Source organism: Mya arenaria, chromosome 7 (genome assembly GCF_026914265.1).
Source record: "Mya arenaria isolate MELC-2E11 chromosome 7, ASM2691426v1".
NCBI lineage: Eukaryota > Metazoa > Mollusca > Bivalvia > Myida > Myidae > Mya > Mya arenaria.
Genome location: NC_069128.1, coordinates 19,960,858 through 19,980,248, shown reverse-complemented (window position 1 = coordinate 19,980,248; position 19,391 = coordinate 19,960,858). Strand labels below are relative to the sequence as shown.

The 19,391-nt window shown below is 35.0% G+C and overlaps 1 protein-coding gene across 13 annotated transcripts in view; it reads left to right on the top strand.

Moving 5' to 3' along the window:
• Positions 1–19,391, top strand: part of LOC128241542 (dual specificity calcium/calmodulin-dependent 3',5'-cyclic nucleotide phosphodiesterase 1-like) — a 370,992-nt gene that overhangs the window by 339,880 nt on the left and 11,721 nt on the right. For 7 of the 13 annotated variants that reach the window (XM_052958533.1, XM_052958535.1, XM_052958529.1 and 4 more), the window contains 4 exons: positions 664–681; positions 8,912–9,092; positions 13,454–13,567; positions 14,424–14,495. In XM_052958533.1, coding sequence (XP_052814493.1) covers positions 664–681; positions 8,912–9,092; positions 13,454–13,567; positions 14,424–14,495 — 385 coding nt within the window. The remainder of the gene's footprint in view (positions 1–663; positions 682–8,911; positions 9,093–13,453; positions 13,568–14,423; positions 14,496–19,391) is intronic. The other 6 variants (XM_052958537.1, XM_052958536.1, XM_052958540.1 and 3 more) reach the window with 2 other exon arrangements.

The window sequence follows — 19,391 nt, the reverse complement described above, 5'->3', positions numbered from 1 at the left end:
CCTCTTAGTAACACATCTAGTTGGGTTTTGATGTTCTGTGAGTCTCCAGGACGTTTATAGTATGGTGGTCTCTAATATTGGTCCCTGATACTGCTATTTGATATAGCAATAGCCATATTTTAATTATAACATAGTATTGTTATATTAACTTTCCTAGGTAATATATTTATATTAATGATTATTATTTAACTGTGTTTTTCACGCATTTTCATTTTTTTAATATTATGTATACTATTCATGAATAGCAAAATTGCTAAGCAGTTGAAAAGAAAGGCAATAATTACTATTTATTAATCTGTGCCACCTTGTGATGCATTTAGATTATATTTTAATTCTCATATGATGTGTCCTGGATTATTGCATTTCATTATGGCCAATAATGCTCTCTTAATTAATTAACATATGCAATTTGTGATAAAATGTCATGTGTGTATTTGATGTGCTTTAAAATCTATATTATGACATCATTTTCAGTAAAAGACATTTGATACATTACATTCGCCATGTTCAGTCTAAAAATAGTTCCTTTATAAGTATTTTGAAAAAGGCCTTGAGTCCGAAAGGCCAATATAAAGGTGAGGAATAATCACAGTAAAATGACATTAAATTGAAAGTTACAAATTATAAAGAAACTTCACCCATTTAGTTATTCCAATTTTTCAGCTGAAAGCTTGCCTAAAGGTATACTTTTGATTGGTTTAGATCTGCATTATACATGTATACCTGTATATATTTTAGTTAGATTTCATGTGAAGCTTGATAACACAAATGTTAGCAGCATGATAGAAGCTGTAAAAGAATCAACACTTTTCTTTTCTGAAAAAGAATGACTTGTTACAATTGCATATTGCACGCTGGTCGTTGCATCATAAAGAAGAAAATAAAAGCCTCAAGACTGTGCGACCCTGAGAGAATTGTTCATGGGATTTTGAATTGATTTCAAATTGGGCGTGATAATTTTATTCTCACCACTTTAGGAGACTGTTTAGTTGATCTATCACTGACTTATAACTGTAGATTGCGTTAAACAATGACTTTTTTCCCTATTTTCACTAACAAGGTCATTTGTCACTTTTTAAACAAGACTTTGATTTCACAACTTATAGTCTAAGACTATGTTTTCACAAACAAGGCCTTTTATTTCAAAAAGATGGCCCCATTTTCAAAAAGGATGCCACAAGACAAGGCCAAAAACAAAATCTTTACAATCTCGAAGGCCCTATTTTTACAAAACAATGCTCGATTTGCACAAAAAAAGTCCTATTTTCATAAAAAAGACCCTACTGTTACAAACAAGACCCTATCTTAAATGTCTGTGTATAGAACGCACCCATAGCTGGTGAAAAAAATATGTGAAAATTCAAGAAAATAAACTGAAAACACAGTCTTATACCATGGTTAGGACGCAGGGAAAATTGTCAAATCAGATTAGCCATGATGTTTGTTGAAATTGGTTATTGTAAACCGATGTGAAATAATAAATACAAAAGTTAAGTATGTTTCTTTGTTGATGAACATGTTGAGACTTTCAATTAAGTATTAAAAAACATGGCAAAGTGTGAAAAACACAACCCTATCATTGAAAAGGTTTGTACAATTGGTGGAACCAGTAAAATTGCGATTGCTCGAGGTCACCAGGGACCGAGCCAAAACCTCGAGGGAACCGATGTTTCGAATGACCTGATTTTCAATTTTCCAGTTTGATATGAAACATCTTTCAGTGTATTTTAAGTTTGAAGTCGTCAAACAGACTGTTTACTAAGACACTGACTATGTGTTGCGTTGTGGAAATCGCTAATATGTTCAAAGGTTAACTTAAACTAAATGTAAAACGCAAAAGAAAAAAAATATGAATAAATAGAAATGTTTATTTAACAAAAAAGCACATTTTCGTAACAAGTAACATTTGAATGACAGTACATATTGTGGCATTAGTCAGATTTAAGTTTCGCAAAATCAAGGATTGTTGATTGGCGCATCTTGTCAGTTTCGCAAAACTGTTCAATCGTTATGTGACGTGACAGTGTACAGAGCGTTTGAAGATCGCGGTCAGCATCGGCAGTGAATTCAAAGAACCATCTGACCACATCTAAAGCGTTAACTTCTCGTTATTAACTTCTCATAATTATCATCTCAAATGCCCATGCGTTAACAGTGAAAAACAATTTTTCACACCTTATCAAATTGCCTTTCAACTGTCGTTGCAATTTTTACAACTTGCGGAAATTTTAACACCTAGCAATTGTTTGTTTATTTTGGAACACGCGTTGGGAAAAGTGTAAAATTATGTCCTCCAGGGAGCCATAAGGTTTTGTGCACGATTTGTGTACTTGGGACCGAGGATATTGCTCGACATAATTAGGTTTCGATGCAGCATGGGTATATTTTATATGAAAATAGAAGGAAAAAATTTGGGACCAAGCTCCAACCTCGAGGGAACGCTTAAGGCAGAGGAAGAGTCTTTCCACCATCACACATTTAGAACGTACTGCATTTATAGTCCACAATCATGCTACTTCACAGTAGGCATGTTTATTTATTATTATATTATTACAGAATTATTTTACATAAATCCAATTGTACAGCATGTTTTTAGTAACATAATGTTTTACTCATTATATCCTGATTTTACACTGTCAATATTACTCAATTGAGGTGATGCGAGTCATGTCACTTTGAAATTAAGTAAAATAACTCTAACTATTTATCTGAAGTGCCAAATTTGGCCTGAAATTGACTTCGAAAAGATTTGTCAGAAGCCTTATACCATAGGTAAGACGGTTAGGCGTTATTTTCTTGGGAATGTGTGTCCATATACACAGACATTTAGGGAAGTTTTACAAACATTAGGCCCTAATTAAAAAAAGGCCTATTTTCACAAAACAATACCTTGTCTTTACAGACATTACAAACAAATCCCAATTTTCACAAACAAAGACTATTTTCAAAAACAAGAGCCTAGTCTTACAAACAATGCCTTAATTTTACAAAAAAATGCCCTTATTTTACAAATGATGCCCTGTTTTCACAAGCCCTATTTACACTAACAAGATATAAATATATATATAGATTTTTATAAATGAGGCTATTATTTTTACAAACAAGGCCCTGGTTTTACAAACAAGAAGGTCATATCTTAACAAACAATTTAATGCCCTATTTTTTACAAACAAAAACAAGGCTCTATTTTACAAACAAAACCCTGAAGTTTTACAAACAGTGCCCTATTCTTATAAAAAGCCCTAGTTTTACAAACAAGGCTCTATTTTCACATGTCAGATGTTTTGATGGTCATTCCTATAAGGTTAATTAAGTATATAAGTATCAGGATGTTGTAAACTATATAAAGTACCTTGTTTATTTATGTAAGAATTTAAGCCAAGTATCACAATGTAATGGTTTTGGGAATATACAGCTGCAAACACTTGTGTTACAAACAATGCTTGTCTTAAAAGAATAATGCTGATAAAATTTATGTTTAATGCTGATGATTAACATACTCTAACCTCAATCTAGCTTTTTAAGTTAAATAGCATTGTCTTGCTACCCCATATATAGAAATACCTGTGCATGACACTTCTAATATATTTGTCATGTAAATAATTAATCTTTCAATGCCATATCTTGTTCCATAACTTGATGTATGATACATGCCATATCCACTGCTTGCGGGGGAAGGGGGGGGGGGGGAGAATTTCCGGTCCCATCCCCTGGTCCCCCGCTGGGGGATCTGTATCCCTTGGATTCTTTTCTGATTTTTTTTTAAACTAGCGCAAGGTTATCAGTGGAATCATCCATGATATTATTTATGAGTGTGAAATTCCATGAAGGACCATGATGACTAAGTCCAAAAATTATTGTAATTAGAGTCCTTTTGTATTCATTCTTATATCATTCAATGTAAATATTGCGCTAAATTTCGCTGCGTAGAAATCCCCTGGTGTAATATCAAATCCCCTGAAACTCAGACTGAAATCCCTGGGAAGCCTCTTAGAAATACGGCATGTATGTCGATGCTCAGTTTTGAATCAATATGTCAGGCCCTAATGCAATATTTAATCGGAAAAACATAAAGACAGAGATTGCTTAGAGATTCTGTGTTGGAGTAAGGCTTAAAACTTTCTGTACTGTATTTTCTCGTCTATAAGACAGGGAAATTGGGTCCCGATTTTTAACTTAAAAGTAGGGGGCCCAACTTATAAGTGAGTCAATAAAATATTAAAAAAAGATTCAAGTCAAAATCAATAATATTTTACATAGGGTATTCGACTAACCAGTATATCGTCTGCTGATGCATGTATGGGGCAATTAAGTAAACAACACGAAATCTCTTCACCGCGCATGCTCTGATGTCACACAGTGTACCGTTTGATCTGCATTTTTTCTCATGGCGCGTGTCTCAGTTTAATTAGTTTGACAGATATATCAGAACAGTAAATTGGAAACTTAATATGATGTAGGTACCTAACTGCCAATTTGATTATGCTGACAAATGACAATCCAAATCTCAATCTAGATCGTTGCAAATCAAGGGACAACATTGTCTATTGCTAAACAAGCACCTATTCATGCATTGCCTCGGCTTTTGGCAGTTTTGTTATTAAAGCCTTTTTTTTCATGGTGTTAATTACGGTTTATTGATCACAACATAATGGTCAATCTTTTGGTCTTAATTGGGCTAACCAAAATTATTTCAATTCCGATACTTAATGTCCTGTCCTCAAACCTTTAAAAACGCGTGGCCGTGTACTAAATATTAACCTACCTCCACATATAGAGCTCATAGTTGCCCGCCATTTTCTTCAAGCAAAACAACAAATTTACCGAGAAAATCGATAATTGTCTGTTTACTTTGAACATTTTCACACATTTGGAGGAATAAAAAGATTTAGATTTGATTAAAAATTGACCCCGTCTTTTAAACTATTCGAAAAAAAAAGTGACAGATTTCATGTGCAAAGTTAGGGGGTCGTCTTATATACGGTTCGCCTTATAGTCGAGAAAATACGGTAATTCAGGTAATGTATAAATCTGTAAATAAATGCAATTTACCCATATAATCCAAATTCACACTATGATATTTATGGTGCCAAGAGACTTGTTTCTTGGTGTGTATTTTTTGTGGTCATAATCCTGCCATCAGTGGGGGAATCATTTACATTTGGTGCCTTTCTATGATATTCATTTTTTTGCCATATTTGTGTCATCTTAATTGTTTAAAATGTGAGCATGTTATTAGCTATACTTGAAATAGTTAACTGTTTTCAAGGGAGGAAATATTATGGCAGTTGCTTTGTCAAATGTCCATCTGTTAACATTGTGTCTCAGCTTTTAACCTAACTAGCCACTTTTTATCAGATTTCAATCAAAATTCCCAGAATTGAACTGCAGCAAAGGTGTGTGGAATGGAGCTGGAAACTCGGTCCCTATTATTCAGATTTTTAACAAGCTTCAAATAACTGTAGATTATAGTATGTGAAGTTTATCATGTATAACATTTATGCTCTCATTTCAAAAGTCAAGGCCACACTTTGGAGTCAAAGGCTTCTGAAAGTAATATTTTGTAATCTTAAATTTACAGATTTTAATCAAATTTTACATAATTATAGAGCAGCATGTTAATGTGTGCCTCATATAGCATGTATGCTCCCACATTACAGGTCAAGATCACATTTGAATATTAAAACTTCATAGCATCCTTTCAAGTTTCAGCTTAGTAAGGCAAAAAAAACGAAACATGTAGGGTAGGTTACTAATTAAGGCCAGGTAGGCTTTTTTTGTTAACCAGGTTTTCACATAGTGAAACCTGGTTATTAGAATGACGAACATTGTTGTTTGGGCGGGCAGGCGGCCGCGTGGACGACCGGGCGGCGTCAAACTCACCTATGAAAGTGAATAATTTCAGTAAGGGTTGACATATTTTAGCCAAACTTGGTCTATAGGTAGAGTTAATGGATACCTTTCATGGGATTGCGTTTGGGGTCATGGTCAAGGTCACTGTTACTAAAAATAGAAAAACGGTTGAAACTTAATAACTTTAGTTGCCATAGCTTGACCAAACTTGGTCTATATGAAGTATTTATGGATACCTTTCATGGGATTGCATTTGGGGTCCCTAGGGTCAATGTCAAGGTCACTGTTACTAAAAACAGAAAAACGGTTGAAACTGATTTACTTTAGTTAGGGTTGACATATCTTGACCAAACTTAGAAAGAGTTTGTGGATACCTTTCATGGGATTGAGTTTGGGGTCCCTAGGTTCAAGGTCAAGGTCACTGTTACTAAAAATAGAAAAACAGTTGAAACTGAATAACTTTTGTAAGGGTCTACATATCTTGACTAATCTTGGTCTATAGGAAGGGTGTATGAAGACCTTTCATGGGATTGCGTTTTGGATCCCTAGGGTCAAGGTCAAGGTCACTGTTATTAAAAATAGAAAAACAGTTGAAACTGAATAACTTTAGTTAGGGTCCACATATCTTGACCAAACTTGGTATAAAGGAAGAGTTTATGGAGACCTTTCATGGGATTGCTTTTGGGGTCCCTAGGGTAAAAGTCACTGTTACTAAAAATAGAAAAATGATTGAAACTGAATAACTTTAGTCAGGGTTCACATATCTTGACCAAACTTGGTCTATTGGAGGAGTTTATGGATACCTTTCATGGGATTGCTTTTGAGGTCCCTAGGGTCAAGGTCACTGTTACTAAAAATAGAAAAACGGTTGAAACTGAATAAATTTAGTTAGGGTCCACATATCTTGGTCAAACTTAGTATAAAGGAAGAGTTTATGGATACCTTTCATGGGATTGCGTTTGGGGTTCCTAGGGTCAAGGTCAAGGTCACTGTTACTACAAATAGAAAAATGGTTGAAACTATATAAATTTAGTTAGGGTCCATGTATCTTGACCAAACTTGGTCTATAGGAAGAGTTTATGGACACCTTTCATGGGATTGCGTTTGGGGTTCCTAGGGTCAAGGTCAAGGTCACTGTTACTACAAATAGAAAAATGGTTGAAACTATATAAATTTAGTTAGGGTCCATGTATCTTGACCAAACTTGGTCTATAGGAAGAGTTTATGGATACGTTTTATGGGATTGCGTTTGGGGTCCCTAAGGTCAAGGTCACTGTTACTTAAAAAAGAAAAACAGTTGAAACTGAATAACTTTAGTTAGGGTCCACATATCTTGACCAAACTTGGTATAAAGGAAGAGTTTATGGAGACCTTTCATGGGATTGCTTTTGGAGTCCCTAGGGTCAAAGTCACTGTTACTAAAAATAGAAAAATGATTGAAACTGAATAACTTTAGTCAGGGTTCACATATCTTGACCAAACTTGGTCTATTGGAAGAGTTTATGGGTACCTTTCATGGGATTGCTTTTGAGGTCCCTAGGGTCAAGGTCACTGTTACTAAAAATAGAAAAATGGTTGAAACTGAATAAATTTAGTTAGGGTCCACATATCTTGACCAAACTTAGTATAAAGGAAGAGTTTATGGATACCTTTCATGGGATTGTGTTTGGGGTTCCTAGGGTCAAGGTCAAGGTCACTGTTACTACAAATAGAAAAAATGGTTTGAAACTATATAAATTTAGTTAGGGTCCATGTATCTTGACCAAACTTGGTCTATAGGAAGAGTTTATGGATACCTTTTATGGGATTGCGTTTGGGGTCCCTGGGGTCAAGGTCAAGGTCACTGTTACTTAGAAAAGAAAAACAGTTGAAACTGAATAACTTTAGTTACGGTCCACATATCTTGACCAAACTTGGTATAAAGGAAGAGTTTATGGAGACCTTTCATGGGATTGTTTTTGGGTCCCTAGGGTCAAGGTCACTTTTACTAAAAATAGAAAAACAGACACAGGCTGAAGTTCTTCTGTCAATCATTGAAAACCTGGTTTCGATGATTGCAGTGTTTCTTGTTAGGCTTTATATAAGAACATAATTGTCATCATTTGAGAATGGTGTTAAAGTAATGTTCTGAAGTTTTAAAGGTTTTAAACTACATATTATCGTAAAACACACACTTAAAAAAAATGGTAGGGTATTGCGTAGGTAGGGTTGGACAACCTGAACCAAATGTATTTTTTTCAGGCTTAAGAACATCATATTCACATTGTTAGAAGGCCCACAATTGCCAGTGTTTTTTATGTCACATATATATTCAAAACTTCAGTTTGTCATGTGAACATAAAAATCTACAGAGCATGTTTTTGTATAAGTTTTAAAGGGGCTATACACCGTATGATGAAATAGCGAAAAAAAGAAAATTGTCAAAAACTGACAAAAACTTGTTATCGATGTGTACAATGCATTGAAACTAAACTAACTGAAGTACCACATAGTTTACAATTAATTTATATTTTCACAGTTTTTTCATATTTTTCCATTAAATAATATTGCTCGGTATGTATACCTAGTAGAATTCATTCTTATAAATGCATGATTAACTAGTCGATGTTATAGCTTAAATATTTACATTGTTTAGAGTAAGCCTTCGTAGCACAGTGGATACAACACTGGAATGCATATTTGGTGACACCGGTTCGAACCCGGTTTCCTACTCTTTTTTTTTACATTTTGGTATTTATTTTACAATATTGATATCAAAAAGGAAAAAACATTTAATCAAATAATTTTCCTGAGATGCATTACAGAAAAAACTTATTAATATAAATATTTTAGAGCCAATCTGGTGTATAGTCCCTTTAAATGAGGTGTTATATATTTTCATAAAAATAAATTAGAAACATTTTGACTTAAAAATATGCCAACTTTCTCTTACTTTGCACAAAGCATTAAAGAACACCACACATATTTTTTTTTCTTTTTTAACACAACACACTTAAATTTACTTAAATATCAAACCTTGCTCTAATCTTGCTTTTATTGTGCTATGAAAATATTTCAGGCACAGGCTCCTTGACAGTTCTACGGCGTTCGAATTCTCGCACAAAAGTTGTGTCCAATAACAGTAGTCGAACATCTAGTGTTGCCTCATTAGAGAGCGATTCCTACGCGAGTGTGGACCTTGGAACGGACAAACTTCCACCGGTGGATGTACCTGAAGCCTCACATGTTTGCTCATTAAGGTAGCGCTTTCTATGCTTTAAAGCTGCACTCTCACAGATTGAACATTTTGACATTTTTTTTTATTTTTTGTCGTGGAACGACCCAGTTTGTTGGAAAATTCATGCAAACCAATCATTACAGACAACTAACAAAAAATTAGATTGCAGATTTTTATATTGCACTTTAAAAAATGATGAATTATGCATTTTTCTTAGACCGTTAGTAACGGTATTTATGTACATATAAATGTATGTCTCACTACAGGGGTGTTATCACCAGCTATAATGGGCATACATATAAATGTATGTCTCACTACACGGGTGTTATATCCAGCTATAACGGGCATACATATATATGTATGTCTCACTACACGGGTGTTATATCCAGCTATAACGGGCATACATATATATGTATGTCTCACTACACGGGTGTTATATCCAGCTATAACGGGCATACATATATATGTATGTCTCACTACACGGGTGTTAAATCCAGCTATAACGGGCAAACATATATATGTATGTCTCACTACACGGTGTTAAATCCAGCTATAACGGGCATACATATATATGTATGTCTCACTACACGGGTGTTAATCCAGCTATAACGGGCATACAGATATATGTATGTCTCACTACACGGGTGTTATATCCAGCTATAACGGGCATACATATATATGTATGTCTCACTACACGGGTGTTATATCCAGCTATAACGGGCATACATCTAAATGTATGTCTCACTACACGGGTGTTAAATCCAGCTATAACGGGCATACATCTAAATGTATGTCTCACTACACAGTTGTTATATCCAGCTATAACGGGCATACATGTATATGTATGTCTCACTACAGGGGTGTTATATCCAGCTATAACGGGCATACATGTATATGTATGTCTCACTACACGGGTGTTATATCCAGCTATAACGGGCATACATGTATATGTATGTCTCACTACACGGGTGTTATATCCAGCTATAAAGACATACATGTATATGTATGTCTCACTACACGGGTGTTATATCCAGCTATAACGGGCATACATGTATATGTATGTCTCACTACACGGGTGTTATATCCAGCTATAACGGGCATACATGTATATGTATGTCTCACTACACGGGTGTTAAATCCAGCTATAACGGGCATACATGTAAATGTATGTCTCACTACACGGATGTTATATCCACCTATAACTGGCATACATGTATATGTATGTCTCACTACACGGGTGTTATATCCAGCTATAATTGGCATACATGTATATGTATGTCTCACTACACGAGTGTTAAATCCAGCTATAACAGGCATACATGTATATGTATGTCTCACTACACGGGTGTTAAATCCAGCTATAACGGGCATACATATATGTATGTCTCACTACACAGGTGTTATATCCAGCTATAACAGGCATACATATATATGTATGTCTCACTACACGGGTGTTATATCCAGCTATAACGGGCATACATCTAAATGTATGTCTCACTACACGGGTGTAAAATCCAGCTATAACGGGCATACATGTATATGTATGTCTCACTACACGGGTGTTTAATCCAGCTATAACGGGCATACATGTAAATATATGTCTCACTACACGGGTGTTAAATCCAGCTATAAAGACCTACATGTATATGTATGTCTCACTACACGGGTGTTATATCCAGCTATAAAGACATACATGTATATGTATGTCTCACTACACGGGTGTTATATCCAGCTATAAAGACCTACATGTATATGTATGTCTCACTACACGGGTGTTAAATCCAGCTATAAAGACCTACATGTATATGTATGTCTCACTACACGGGTGTTATATCCAGCTATAAAGACCTACATGTATATGTATGTCTCACTACACGGGTGTTATATCCAGCTATAACGGGCATACATGTATATGTATGTCTCACTACACGGGTGTTAAATCCAGCTATAACGGGCATACATGTAAATGTATGTCTCACTACACGGGTGTTATATCCAGCTATAACGGGCATACATGTATATGTATGTCTCACTACACGGGTGTTATATCCAGCTATAACGGGCATACATGTATATGTATGTCTCACTACACGGGTGTTAAATCCAGCTATAACGGGCATACATATATATGTATGTCTCACTACACGGGTGTTAAATCCAGCTATAACGGGCATACATGTATTATATGTCTCACTACACGGGTGTTATATCCAGCTAAAACTGGCATACATATATATGTATGTCTCACTACACGGGTGTTAAATCCAGATATAACGGGCATACATATATATGTATGTCTCACTACAGGGGTGTTATATCCAGCTATAACTGGCATACATATATATGTGTCTCACTACAGGGGTGTTATATCCAGCTATAACTGGCATACATATATATGTATGTCTCACTACACGGGTGTTATATCCAGCTATAACGGGCATACATATAAATGTATGTCTCACTACACGGGTGTTATATCCAGCTATAACTGGCATACATAATATGTATGTCTCACTACACGGGTATTAAATCCAGATATAACGGGCATACATATATATGTATGTCTCACTACACGGGTGTTAAATCCAGATATAACGGGCATACATATATATGTATGTCTCACTACACGGGTGTTAAATCCAGATATAACGGGCATACATATATATGTATGTCTCACTACACGGGTGTTATATCCAGCTATAACGGGCATACATATATATGTATGTCTCACTACACGGGTGTTATATCCAGCTATAACTGGCATACATATATATGTATGTCTCACTACACGGGTGTTATATCCAGCTATAACTGGCATACATATATGTATGTCTCACTACACGGGTGTTATATCCAGCTATAACTGGCATCATATATATGTATGTCTCACTACACGGGTGTTTAATCCAGCTATAAGACCTACATGTATATGTATGTCTCACTACACGGGTGTTTAATCCAGCTATAACGGGCATACATGTATATGTATGTCTCACTACACGGGTGTTATATCCAGCTATAACGGGCATACATATATATATGTATGTCTCACTACACGGGTGTTATATCCAGCTATAACGGGCATACATATATATGTATGTCTCACTACAGGGGTGTTATATCCAGCTATAACGGGCATACATATATATGTATGTCTCACTACACGGGTGTTATATCCAGCTATAACTGGCATACATATATATGTATGTCTCACTACACGGGTGTTATATCCAGCTATAACGGGCATACATATATATGTATGTCTCACTACACGGGTGTTAAATCCAGCTATAACTGGCATACATATATATGTATGTCTCACTACACGGGTGTTATACAAAACAAAAATACAAAAACCAAAATATTCTAAACTGAGCTATGAGTTAAGGATTATCAAAAAACATTGATTTTCTTGATTATCACCCCTGTGTTGAAATTTTTGCTTGTCATTGCAGTCGTCTTATCGTGAACATACATTTGTAAATGTCCAGAATGTAAATGTATCATTGAGTGCATTCTACAATATTTATTTTAAATCGCTGAAGAAATGAGACCATTCATGAACTTATATGGGATAATATTATTCTGATACACATTGTTGGAATACCTCCATTCCTTTGTTTATTCGGCTACATAGGGCATCATATATACTTCAAATGATCGATCCCTTAGAAAAGATTATTAGACATGGCCTGAAGGCTGTGTCAAAAGGGATACATGTTTACAATTTCCAATGGACAAGCGTCTATAGATAACTATTAAGTAAAAATGTGAATTCTGATCAATAAAACATTTCTTTCTAATTCCTTAAACTATGTTGTAATGGAACCATTCTGATGTCCTTGAATAGTTAAAACACTGATCTAAAATATGTTTTTATGCAGAAATATTAGTCAGACTATCTAAAAACCACAGAATTAATTGCTGCATTTTTATTTAGACTGGTCGCAAGTTAGTCTTAGTGGTTATAACAAACAGCTTTTTCAACTGAATTCACTTGGCCTGAAAATTGCTACATATGCACGTGCATAATTATGTTGTAAGTTTTAATGATAAGAAACACAGCTTACAAGTCTCAGAATAACCGCAATGCTCAGATTTGTGAAAAAGGCAGACATTTATAAACTAAAAAAAGGTGATAACGCACCTAGATATTGAAGGATGTGTACGGAACATTTTCCACATATCTCCTAAATTTAATGCAAAATGACTTATTGACTGCCATTGGCGTGGTGGTACTGGATTCATGTTATATATGTACACACTTTAACTTATTCAACCACGTCTGATGTTCGGCATTTTGTCACATGTGAACTTTAACTTATTTATTAAAACTGATGGACTCCATATTATGTCTTATCCTCTATATTTTTCTCTTTTCAGATTAAAACATATAGTTCGAAAACTGCAAAAGGAGGACATCTCAAAAGAAGACTTATTGAAAAACCTTGAATATGCAGCACAAGTTCTGGAAACTGTATATATTGATGAAACCAGGTAGGCTTTAAAAAATAGAACAAAATTAGAACATGTGTTTCATGTGTATATTGTTTATGTATATATTGTGTATGGTTATGTACATGTCAATATTTGTTTGTGTGCAAATTTTTCTCTCTCTCTCTCTCTCTCTCTCTCTCTCACTCTCTCTCTCACTCTCACTCACTCACTCACTCACTCACTCACTCACTCACTCACTCACTCACTCAATACTATCTAAAAACCACAGAATTAATTGCTGCATTTTTATTTAGACTGGTCACAAGTTAGTCTTAGACTCACTCACTCACTCACTCACTCACTCACTCACTCACTCACTCACTCACTCACTCACTCACTCACTCACTCACTCACTCACTCACTCACTGCTTTTATCTATTCAATTCATTCATTCATTCATTCATTCATTCATTCATTCATTCATTCATTCATTCATTCATTCATTCATTCATTCATTCATTTATTCATTCATTCATTCATTTATTCATTTACACTCATTTTATCAGTACTGAATGTGCTTAATATATTTAAGAATCAATAGTAACTGTTTTAAAAAATTATCATATTGATTGACATTTAGGAATAAAATCATGTGACTTGATGATGTCATCACTACAGTGATGATGTCATCAGCTGATGCCAAAAAATCAAGATGGCTGACAAGGGTGATAATGACTCCAAATTGAGTCTCTCAGAATTAAAGACTTTGTAAGTGGAATTCCTATAACTATCCATCAGTAAATGTTCTGATTTTCTTAAACAGTATTTATATTATAATACTTTGATTTAAAAAATGTGGAAGGTGTAATATTTTTCTCTTTCCATTGCCATCAGCTTTTGAAATGACTTTTTACAGCAAAGATCCTTCTACAGAGAAAGTTGAAATACCATTTGAAGGTCTTAGTTCAGATCAAGCAGAACTTATAAGGTTTTTAAATTTTGAAATAGATGTTTCTTATGCTTATGATTTGCAGCATTCTCTCCGACTCCATTTTAGGAGTTGGTTAATTGACTTGCTTTTACTTCTAATATTAACACACACAAATTGTTTTCATTGTTACACTAATAACTAGGTGTTATTTTCATCTCTTTTGTGTTTGAATTTTTTTTTTATTATAAGTATTGTATGCTCATCTCATGACAATTATGCACCAGTCAATTGTAACCAAGGCCCCCCAAGGTCCGGGGGTATACCGGGGATAGCCGGGAAAATGGACCGTGTTTTTACCTTCCATGTGGCCCTGCAGTACACGGTGAATGTGCTGGTTTTGTCTTCGCGCCAAATATAGTGGTGACATGGCCTTACCTAGGGTCCCTGGGGTGCAGGGGGTTCATTTCAATTTGGCCGGGATTACCGGGCTTTGCTGGTCCAAAATTCAAAGTCCCCGCTATTCCCCGACCTGGGGTGGTGTGGTTACAATTGACTGGTTGCATTACAAAAAAGAAATATTGGAAACATGTCGCAGTTGTTCGTAACTTTTCAAAAACTATTGCGGTCTGATATGAAAAATATTGAATGTATTTCAAAAGCTGGGTTTTTTTGTGAATATTGACTCAATTTCTCAAAATTCTAAAGCATCACTCACTTACGTTTCTTATTTACTGTAATATGATATCATAAAACAAAAAGTTGTTAATTTTATTTATCATAAATATAATTTTCGTTAAAAGCCTCAAAACTCTTGAGAAAGAGAATGTTACACAATTTTAGACTAATCAGTAATCCAAAATAGTGGGCTGAGCTTGATCCTGATTTTAGGGACTTAACATGTTTCGAGAAATTGGGGCATGCATTTTAAGCACTGTAATTTCATGAAAAAGTATCGTTTTGGATGAATCTTTAATTGTAACATATTGAGAAATTCTTGTCTAAGAGATTCAAATTGAGTGTGAAAAATGGGGCCTTGGACTTGAATTTGGCATTATGTGACTTAAGTATTTCAAAATCATGGGTCCTGGGCAAAACATTGGAGTCCCAGTCATGACTTTGTGCTCAGATTAATAAAAATTATGCATCTTGTGGATGTGCACATGGATATGTCTTTTATTCATCCCTAAAATGATTGGCAAATCAGGGAAACGATGATTTTTAAGGTTAAATATGTTTACCCAATCATTTTCATCGAATAAGACCAATTGACTTTCCAATTTTTTTATGATTACCAGTAATTCATTACATTTTAATTTAATCTGCTTTTTCTTAAATGTGTTGGGTTATTTAATTTAATAATACGCTTTAATACATGCAATTTTCCATTTCATTTAACAGTGAACAAGTTTGTGATGTTCTTGCACACTAGTTATTGAAAAATTATTGAACATTTCTCACAAACAGTTAAAAACGTTCCATAAAAAATGTCTTGGCCGAGAACCAAAATTGTTTTACTTCAAATGGATATTTAACAATTTATTTTGTAAATTTAACAAAAGCTCTTTGAAATTGAAAACAAAATACCCATAGATTATCAGATTTAATAGAATTTTCAACAGTCTGTCAAATAAAGATCTGCAGTTTCCTGAAGAAAGATTAAAAATGAAATGGAAAACAGGTTTTAAATATCTCAGAAATGACAGACTGAGTGTATCTTCTCATTTTCCATTGATTTCAAAAGTATTAAAGCTGCCAATTTTGAGTATGCACTGTTGAAATCTCATTAGCTTTAGTAAACAAAATTTGGAAACTTGTATGCTGTTTAATGGTTAATTTTCTTGCATTTGAAAATGCACATTTTATAATGAGCACTTGTAATGATAATGAGAAAATAGATTTGACCAACTGGTAAGATTATTTGTGGTGATTGTTAATAGATGTTAACTTAAATTTGTTTGAGATAAGACAAGTGTACTTTAAGCTGGACTTTTCCAAGAATAAGGAGGACTATACTACTTGCTGCCTAAATACAAATTATGGCCCTTGATTGACTTTTTTATTTGTTTGACAGGCATGAATTACATTTTAATGCATTTATTTCTAAAAAAAAAGGCGTATTCTTCTTAGTTTGTTATGTATTAAAACACAAGATTATACATGAGTCCATGAGAGTATGAACTAGTACAAGTCTAAATGATCACATTTTGGTAAGCACGAACTTCCTGGAGTCTACGGGTTATTTTGCAGACTGGTTCTTATTTACAGTTTTCTACTTAACATATATTAGCTCCAATGTGAAGACAGTTGAAAGCTGATATTTGAACCATTCAAGGCTGTTTCCTGGTAGAAACCTGAGTAACAGTATTCTTTTTGAAAGCCATGAGAAGGTCCCCTGGTTTGGTTTGAACCCACAACTGATTTTGGAGAGGAGGACACTAATAACTATGTGGTTATAGACAGCAGGCTTAATGTAGTTACATGACTTTCTCAGAAACTCAAAATGTTCACATTTCCACTCAGGAATTCTAGGAGTGTTTTATATATTTTTGGAGTTAGCCAAATTTCAGCCTAATTTTTGTTAAAGAAGGGGAAAAACCCTTGTAGTACTGCACTGTTGAAAATCTCTCTAGTGGTACACAATTTCTCCTTGAATTATTGATGGAATGGACATCAGAACCTTCAAACTAAATCTATACTTGCCATAATCCTGGTTCAGTTATTTTAGAGTTATTCCCCTTTTCCCACTGAACCAGAGTGATGTTATGGTTTTAGTATGTTGATATTGTTTTGCACGACATATTAAATATTGTAATTATGACTGTTTGACATTATGGACTGCAACAAAGGCATTTATGCTTTACATTGTGGTGGTTTGTGGTTCAGTGGTAAGCATAGGGCTAAATTTGTAAGTTGGGTTTGGATACTTTTACTATTGAATAAAAAAAAATTATGGTTTCAAAATGGTTTAAAAAATTATGGGTACTATAGGTGCCGAAAAATATGCTTGCTTTCTTGTAGTTTTTTTTAATGAACCCAAAAGCATACAGTAAGGCCTAAAAAAATTGTTTGGTTAGAGTTTTCAAAATAGGAAGGGTAGGTAGGGTCTTTGTTTTTGTTTTTTTTATTAGGCTTTATATAAGAATGTCATTTTCATCATTGGAGAATGGTGTTAAAGTTATCTTTTGTATTAGCATTTAAGGTTTTCAACTACAAAGTGAAAAGCAATTTAAAAAAAGATTGTTTTTTTTTGTTGTTTTTTCAAACACTATAAAAACAGTAGGGTGGGCGCCTCTTCCGTAGGTAGGGTCTGGTAACCCGAACCATTATGTATTTGTTTTTTAGGCCTAATCAGACTGTCTGTCCACCCATCCATAGTTTCTTATCAATAATTGAAGAACACTATGCCAAGGGACCTCGAAAGTAAAGTCGTGGTGACCTGAACCTGAAAATCTTTTCTTAATTCTGAGGTCAGTGAGTCAAATGTCATGGTGGTGGTGACCTCATGCTGAAAATCCGCTGATTCCGATCAATTACTGAAAAGCGCTTAAGTCCCAGTGGTCCTGCCAGATCATCCCGGACTGAAATTTGGCAGATCCAGGATCAGATTTGTGTTGGATCTTTGTTAGGTTAGGGCTTATGTGGGCCAGTCCAGGATGGTCGGGATACCACCCAAGCAATTTTCAACTGTTGAGATTTTTCTACGGGGAAGTCTGGGTTGGTCTGCAGGGTTTGAATTTAGACTCGCATACTCGCAAAATGCGAGTGACATTTGCAAATTGCGAGTGACTTTTCTTCAAGCTCGCAAAATTCTGCGAGTGGCTTTTTCTAGACCACAAAATGTTAAAGAAAGTAGAATAAACATGAACTTAACTCCGCTACGTAGTCGAGTGTAAACAGCTTATAAGTGACATGTTTACACTACAGTATAAAGAAGACAGTACGGAGTCACACTCTAGTAAGATTTCAAAAATAGAACAAATAATGAAAAGGCCGTGTTTTATCTCGAATCTTTCCAGGATGCTCCGAGGCATGCATAATACAAATGACGTAATCACCTAGCTCAATCATTGGCACTTTCGCGCACTATATGTAAACCCATCAACCTTTGAATATATTTCCGCCCACGGTCAAAGTGAATAGACTTGTCGATCGTATATTTCATGGTCCAAAGCATCCACGCTACATTTACTGTTGCTTTTATTTATTTAAATTTATAATGTTATTGATTTTAATACTTATAAACTTAATGAAATCTGTTGCATGCTTGCCGAATGGGTATATGGGTATTACTCGATGGCGAGGGTAAATATACAAAGTGAACAATGTCCCCCCCCCCCCCCCCCCCCCCCCCCCCCCCCCCCCCCCCCCCCCCCCCACCCCAACAAAGAATAAGCCATCAACAAGTTCTAGTAGTCGAGTCACTAAAGATTGATACTTTTTAATATTCATAATATGTCTTCATTTCTACTACAATTAGACAATATTATAAGGGAATAAAGCAAATCATAAAATTGCAAGTTGATTTTTCATTTTGCGAGTTGCCTAAAAAACCACTTGCAAAATTTTGCGAGTGCTCTTCAAAGTTAAATTCGAACCCTGGTCTGTGAAGCGACTGTGTTGGCACCAAGTTGATCCTGGTCGATCCAGTGTAGTGTTGGACATAGATCAGCCCGGGGGTTCTGTGTTGGGTTGGGGATAGTCAGTAGCTGATCTGGGATGGTCCAGGATGGTCTGTATTGACACCAGGATTGTCCGGATCATTCTGGGATGGTCTGTTGAACTTCCGTGGTGGTACTGGAGTAATCCTTAATGCATGTATTTTGTATCATGTCAGGCCAAATCCAAAACGGTTTGGACATTTCTTTAATATTTTTGATTACCATAAAAATATTTTAATGATTGCTTTATAAGTATTAAATTGTATTGGCTATGTTTTATGCTTAATGTATCCAA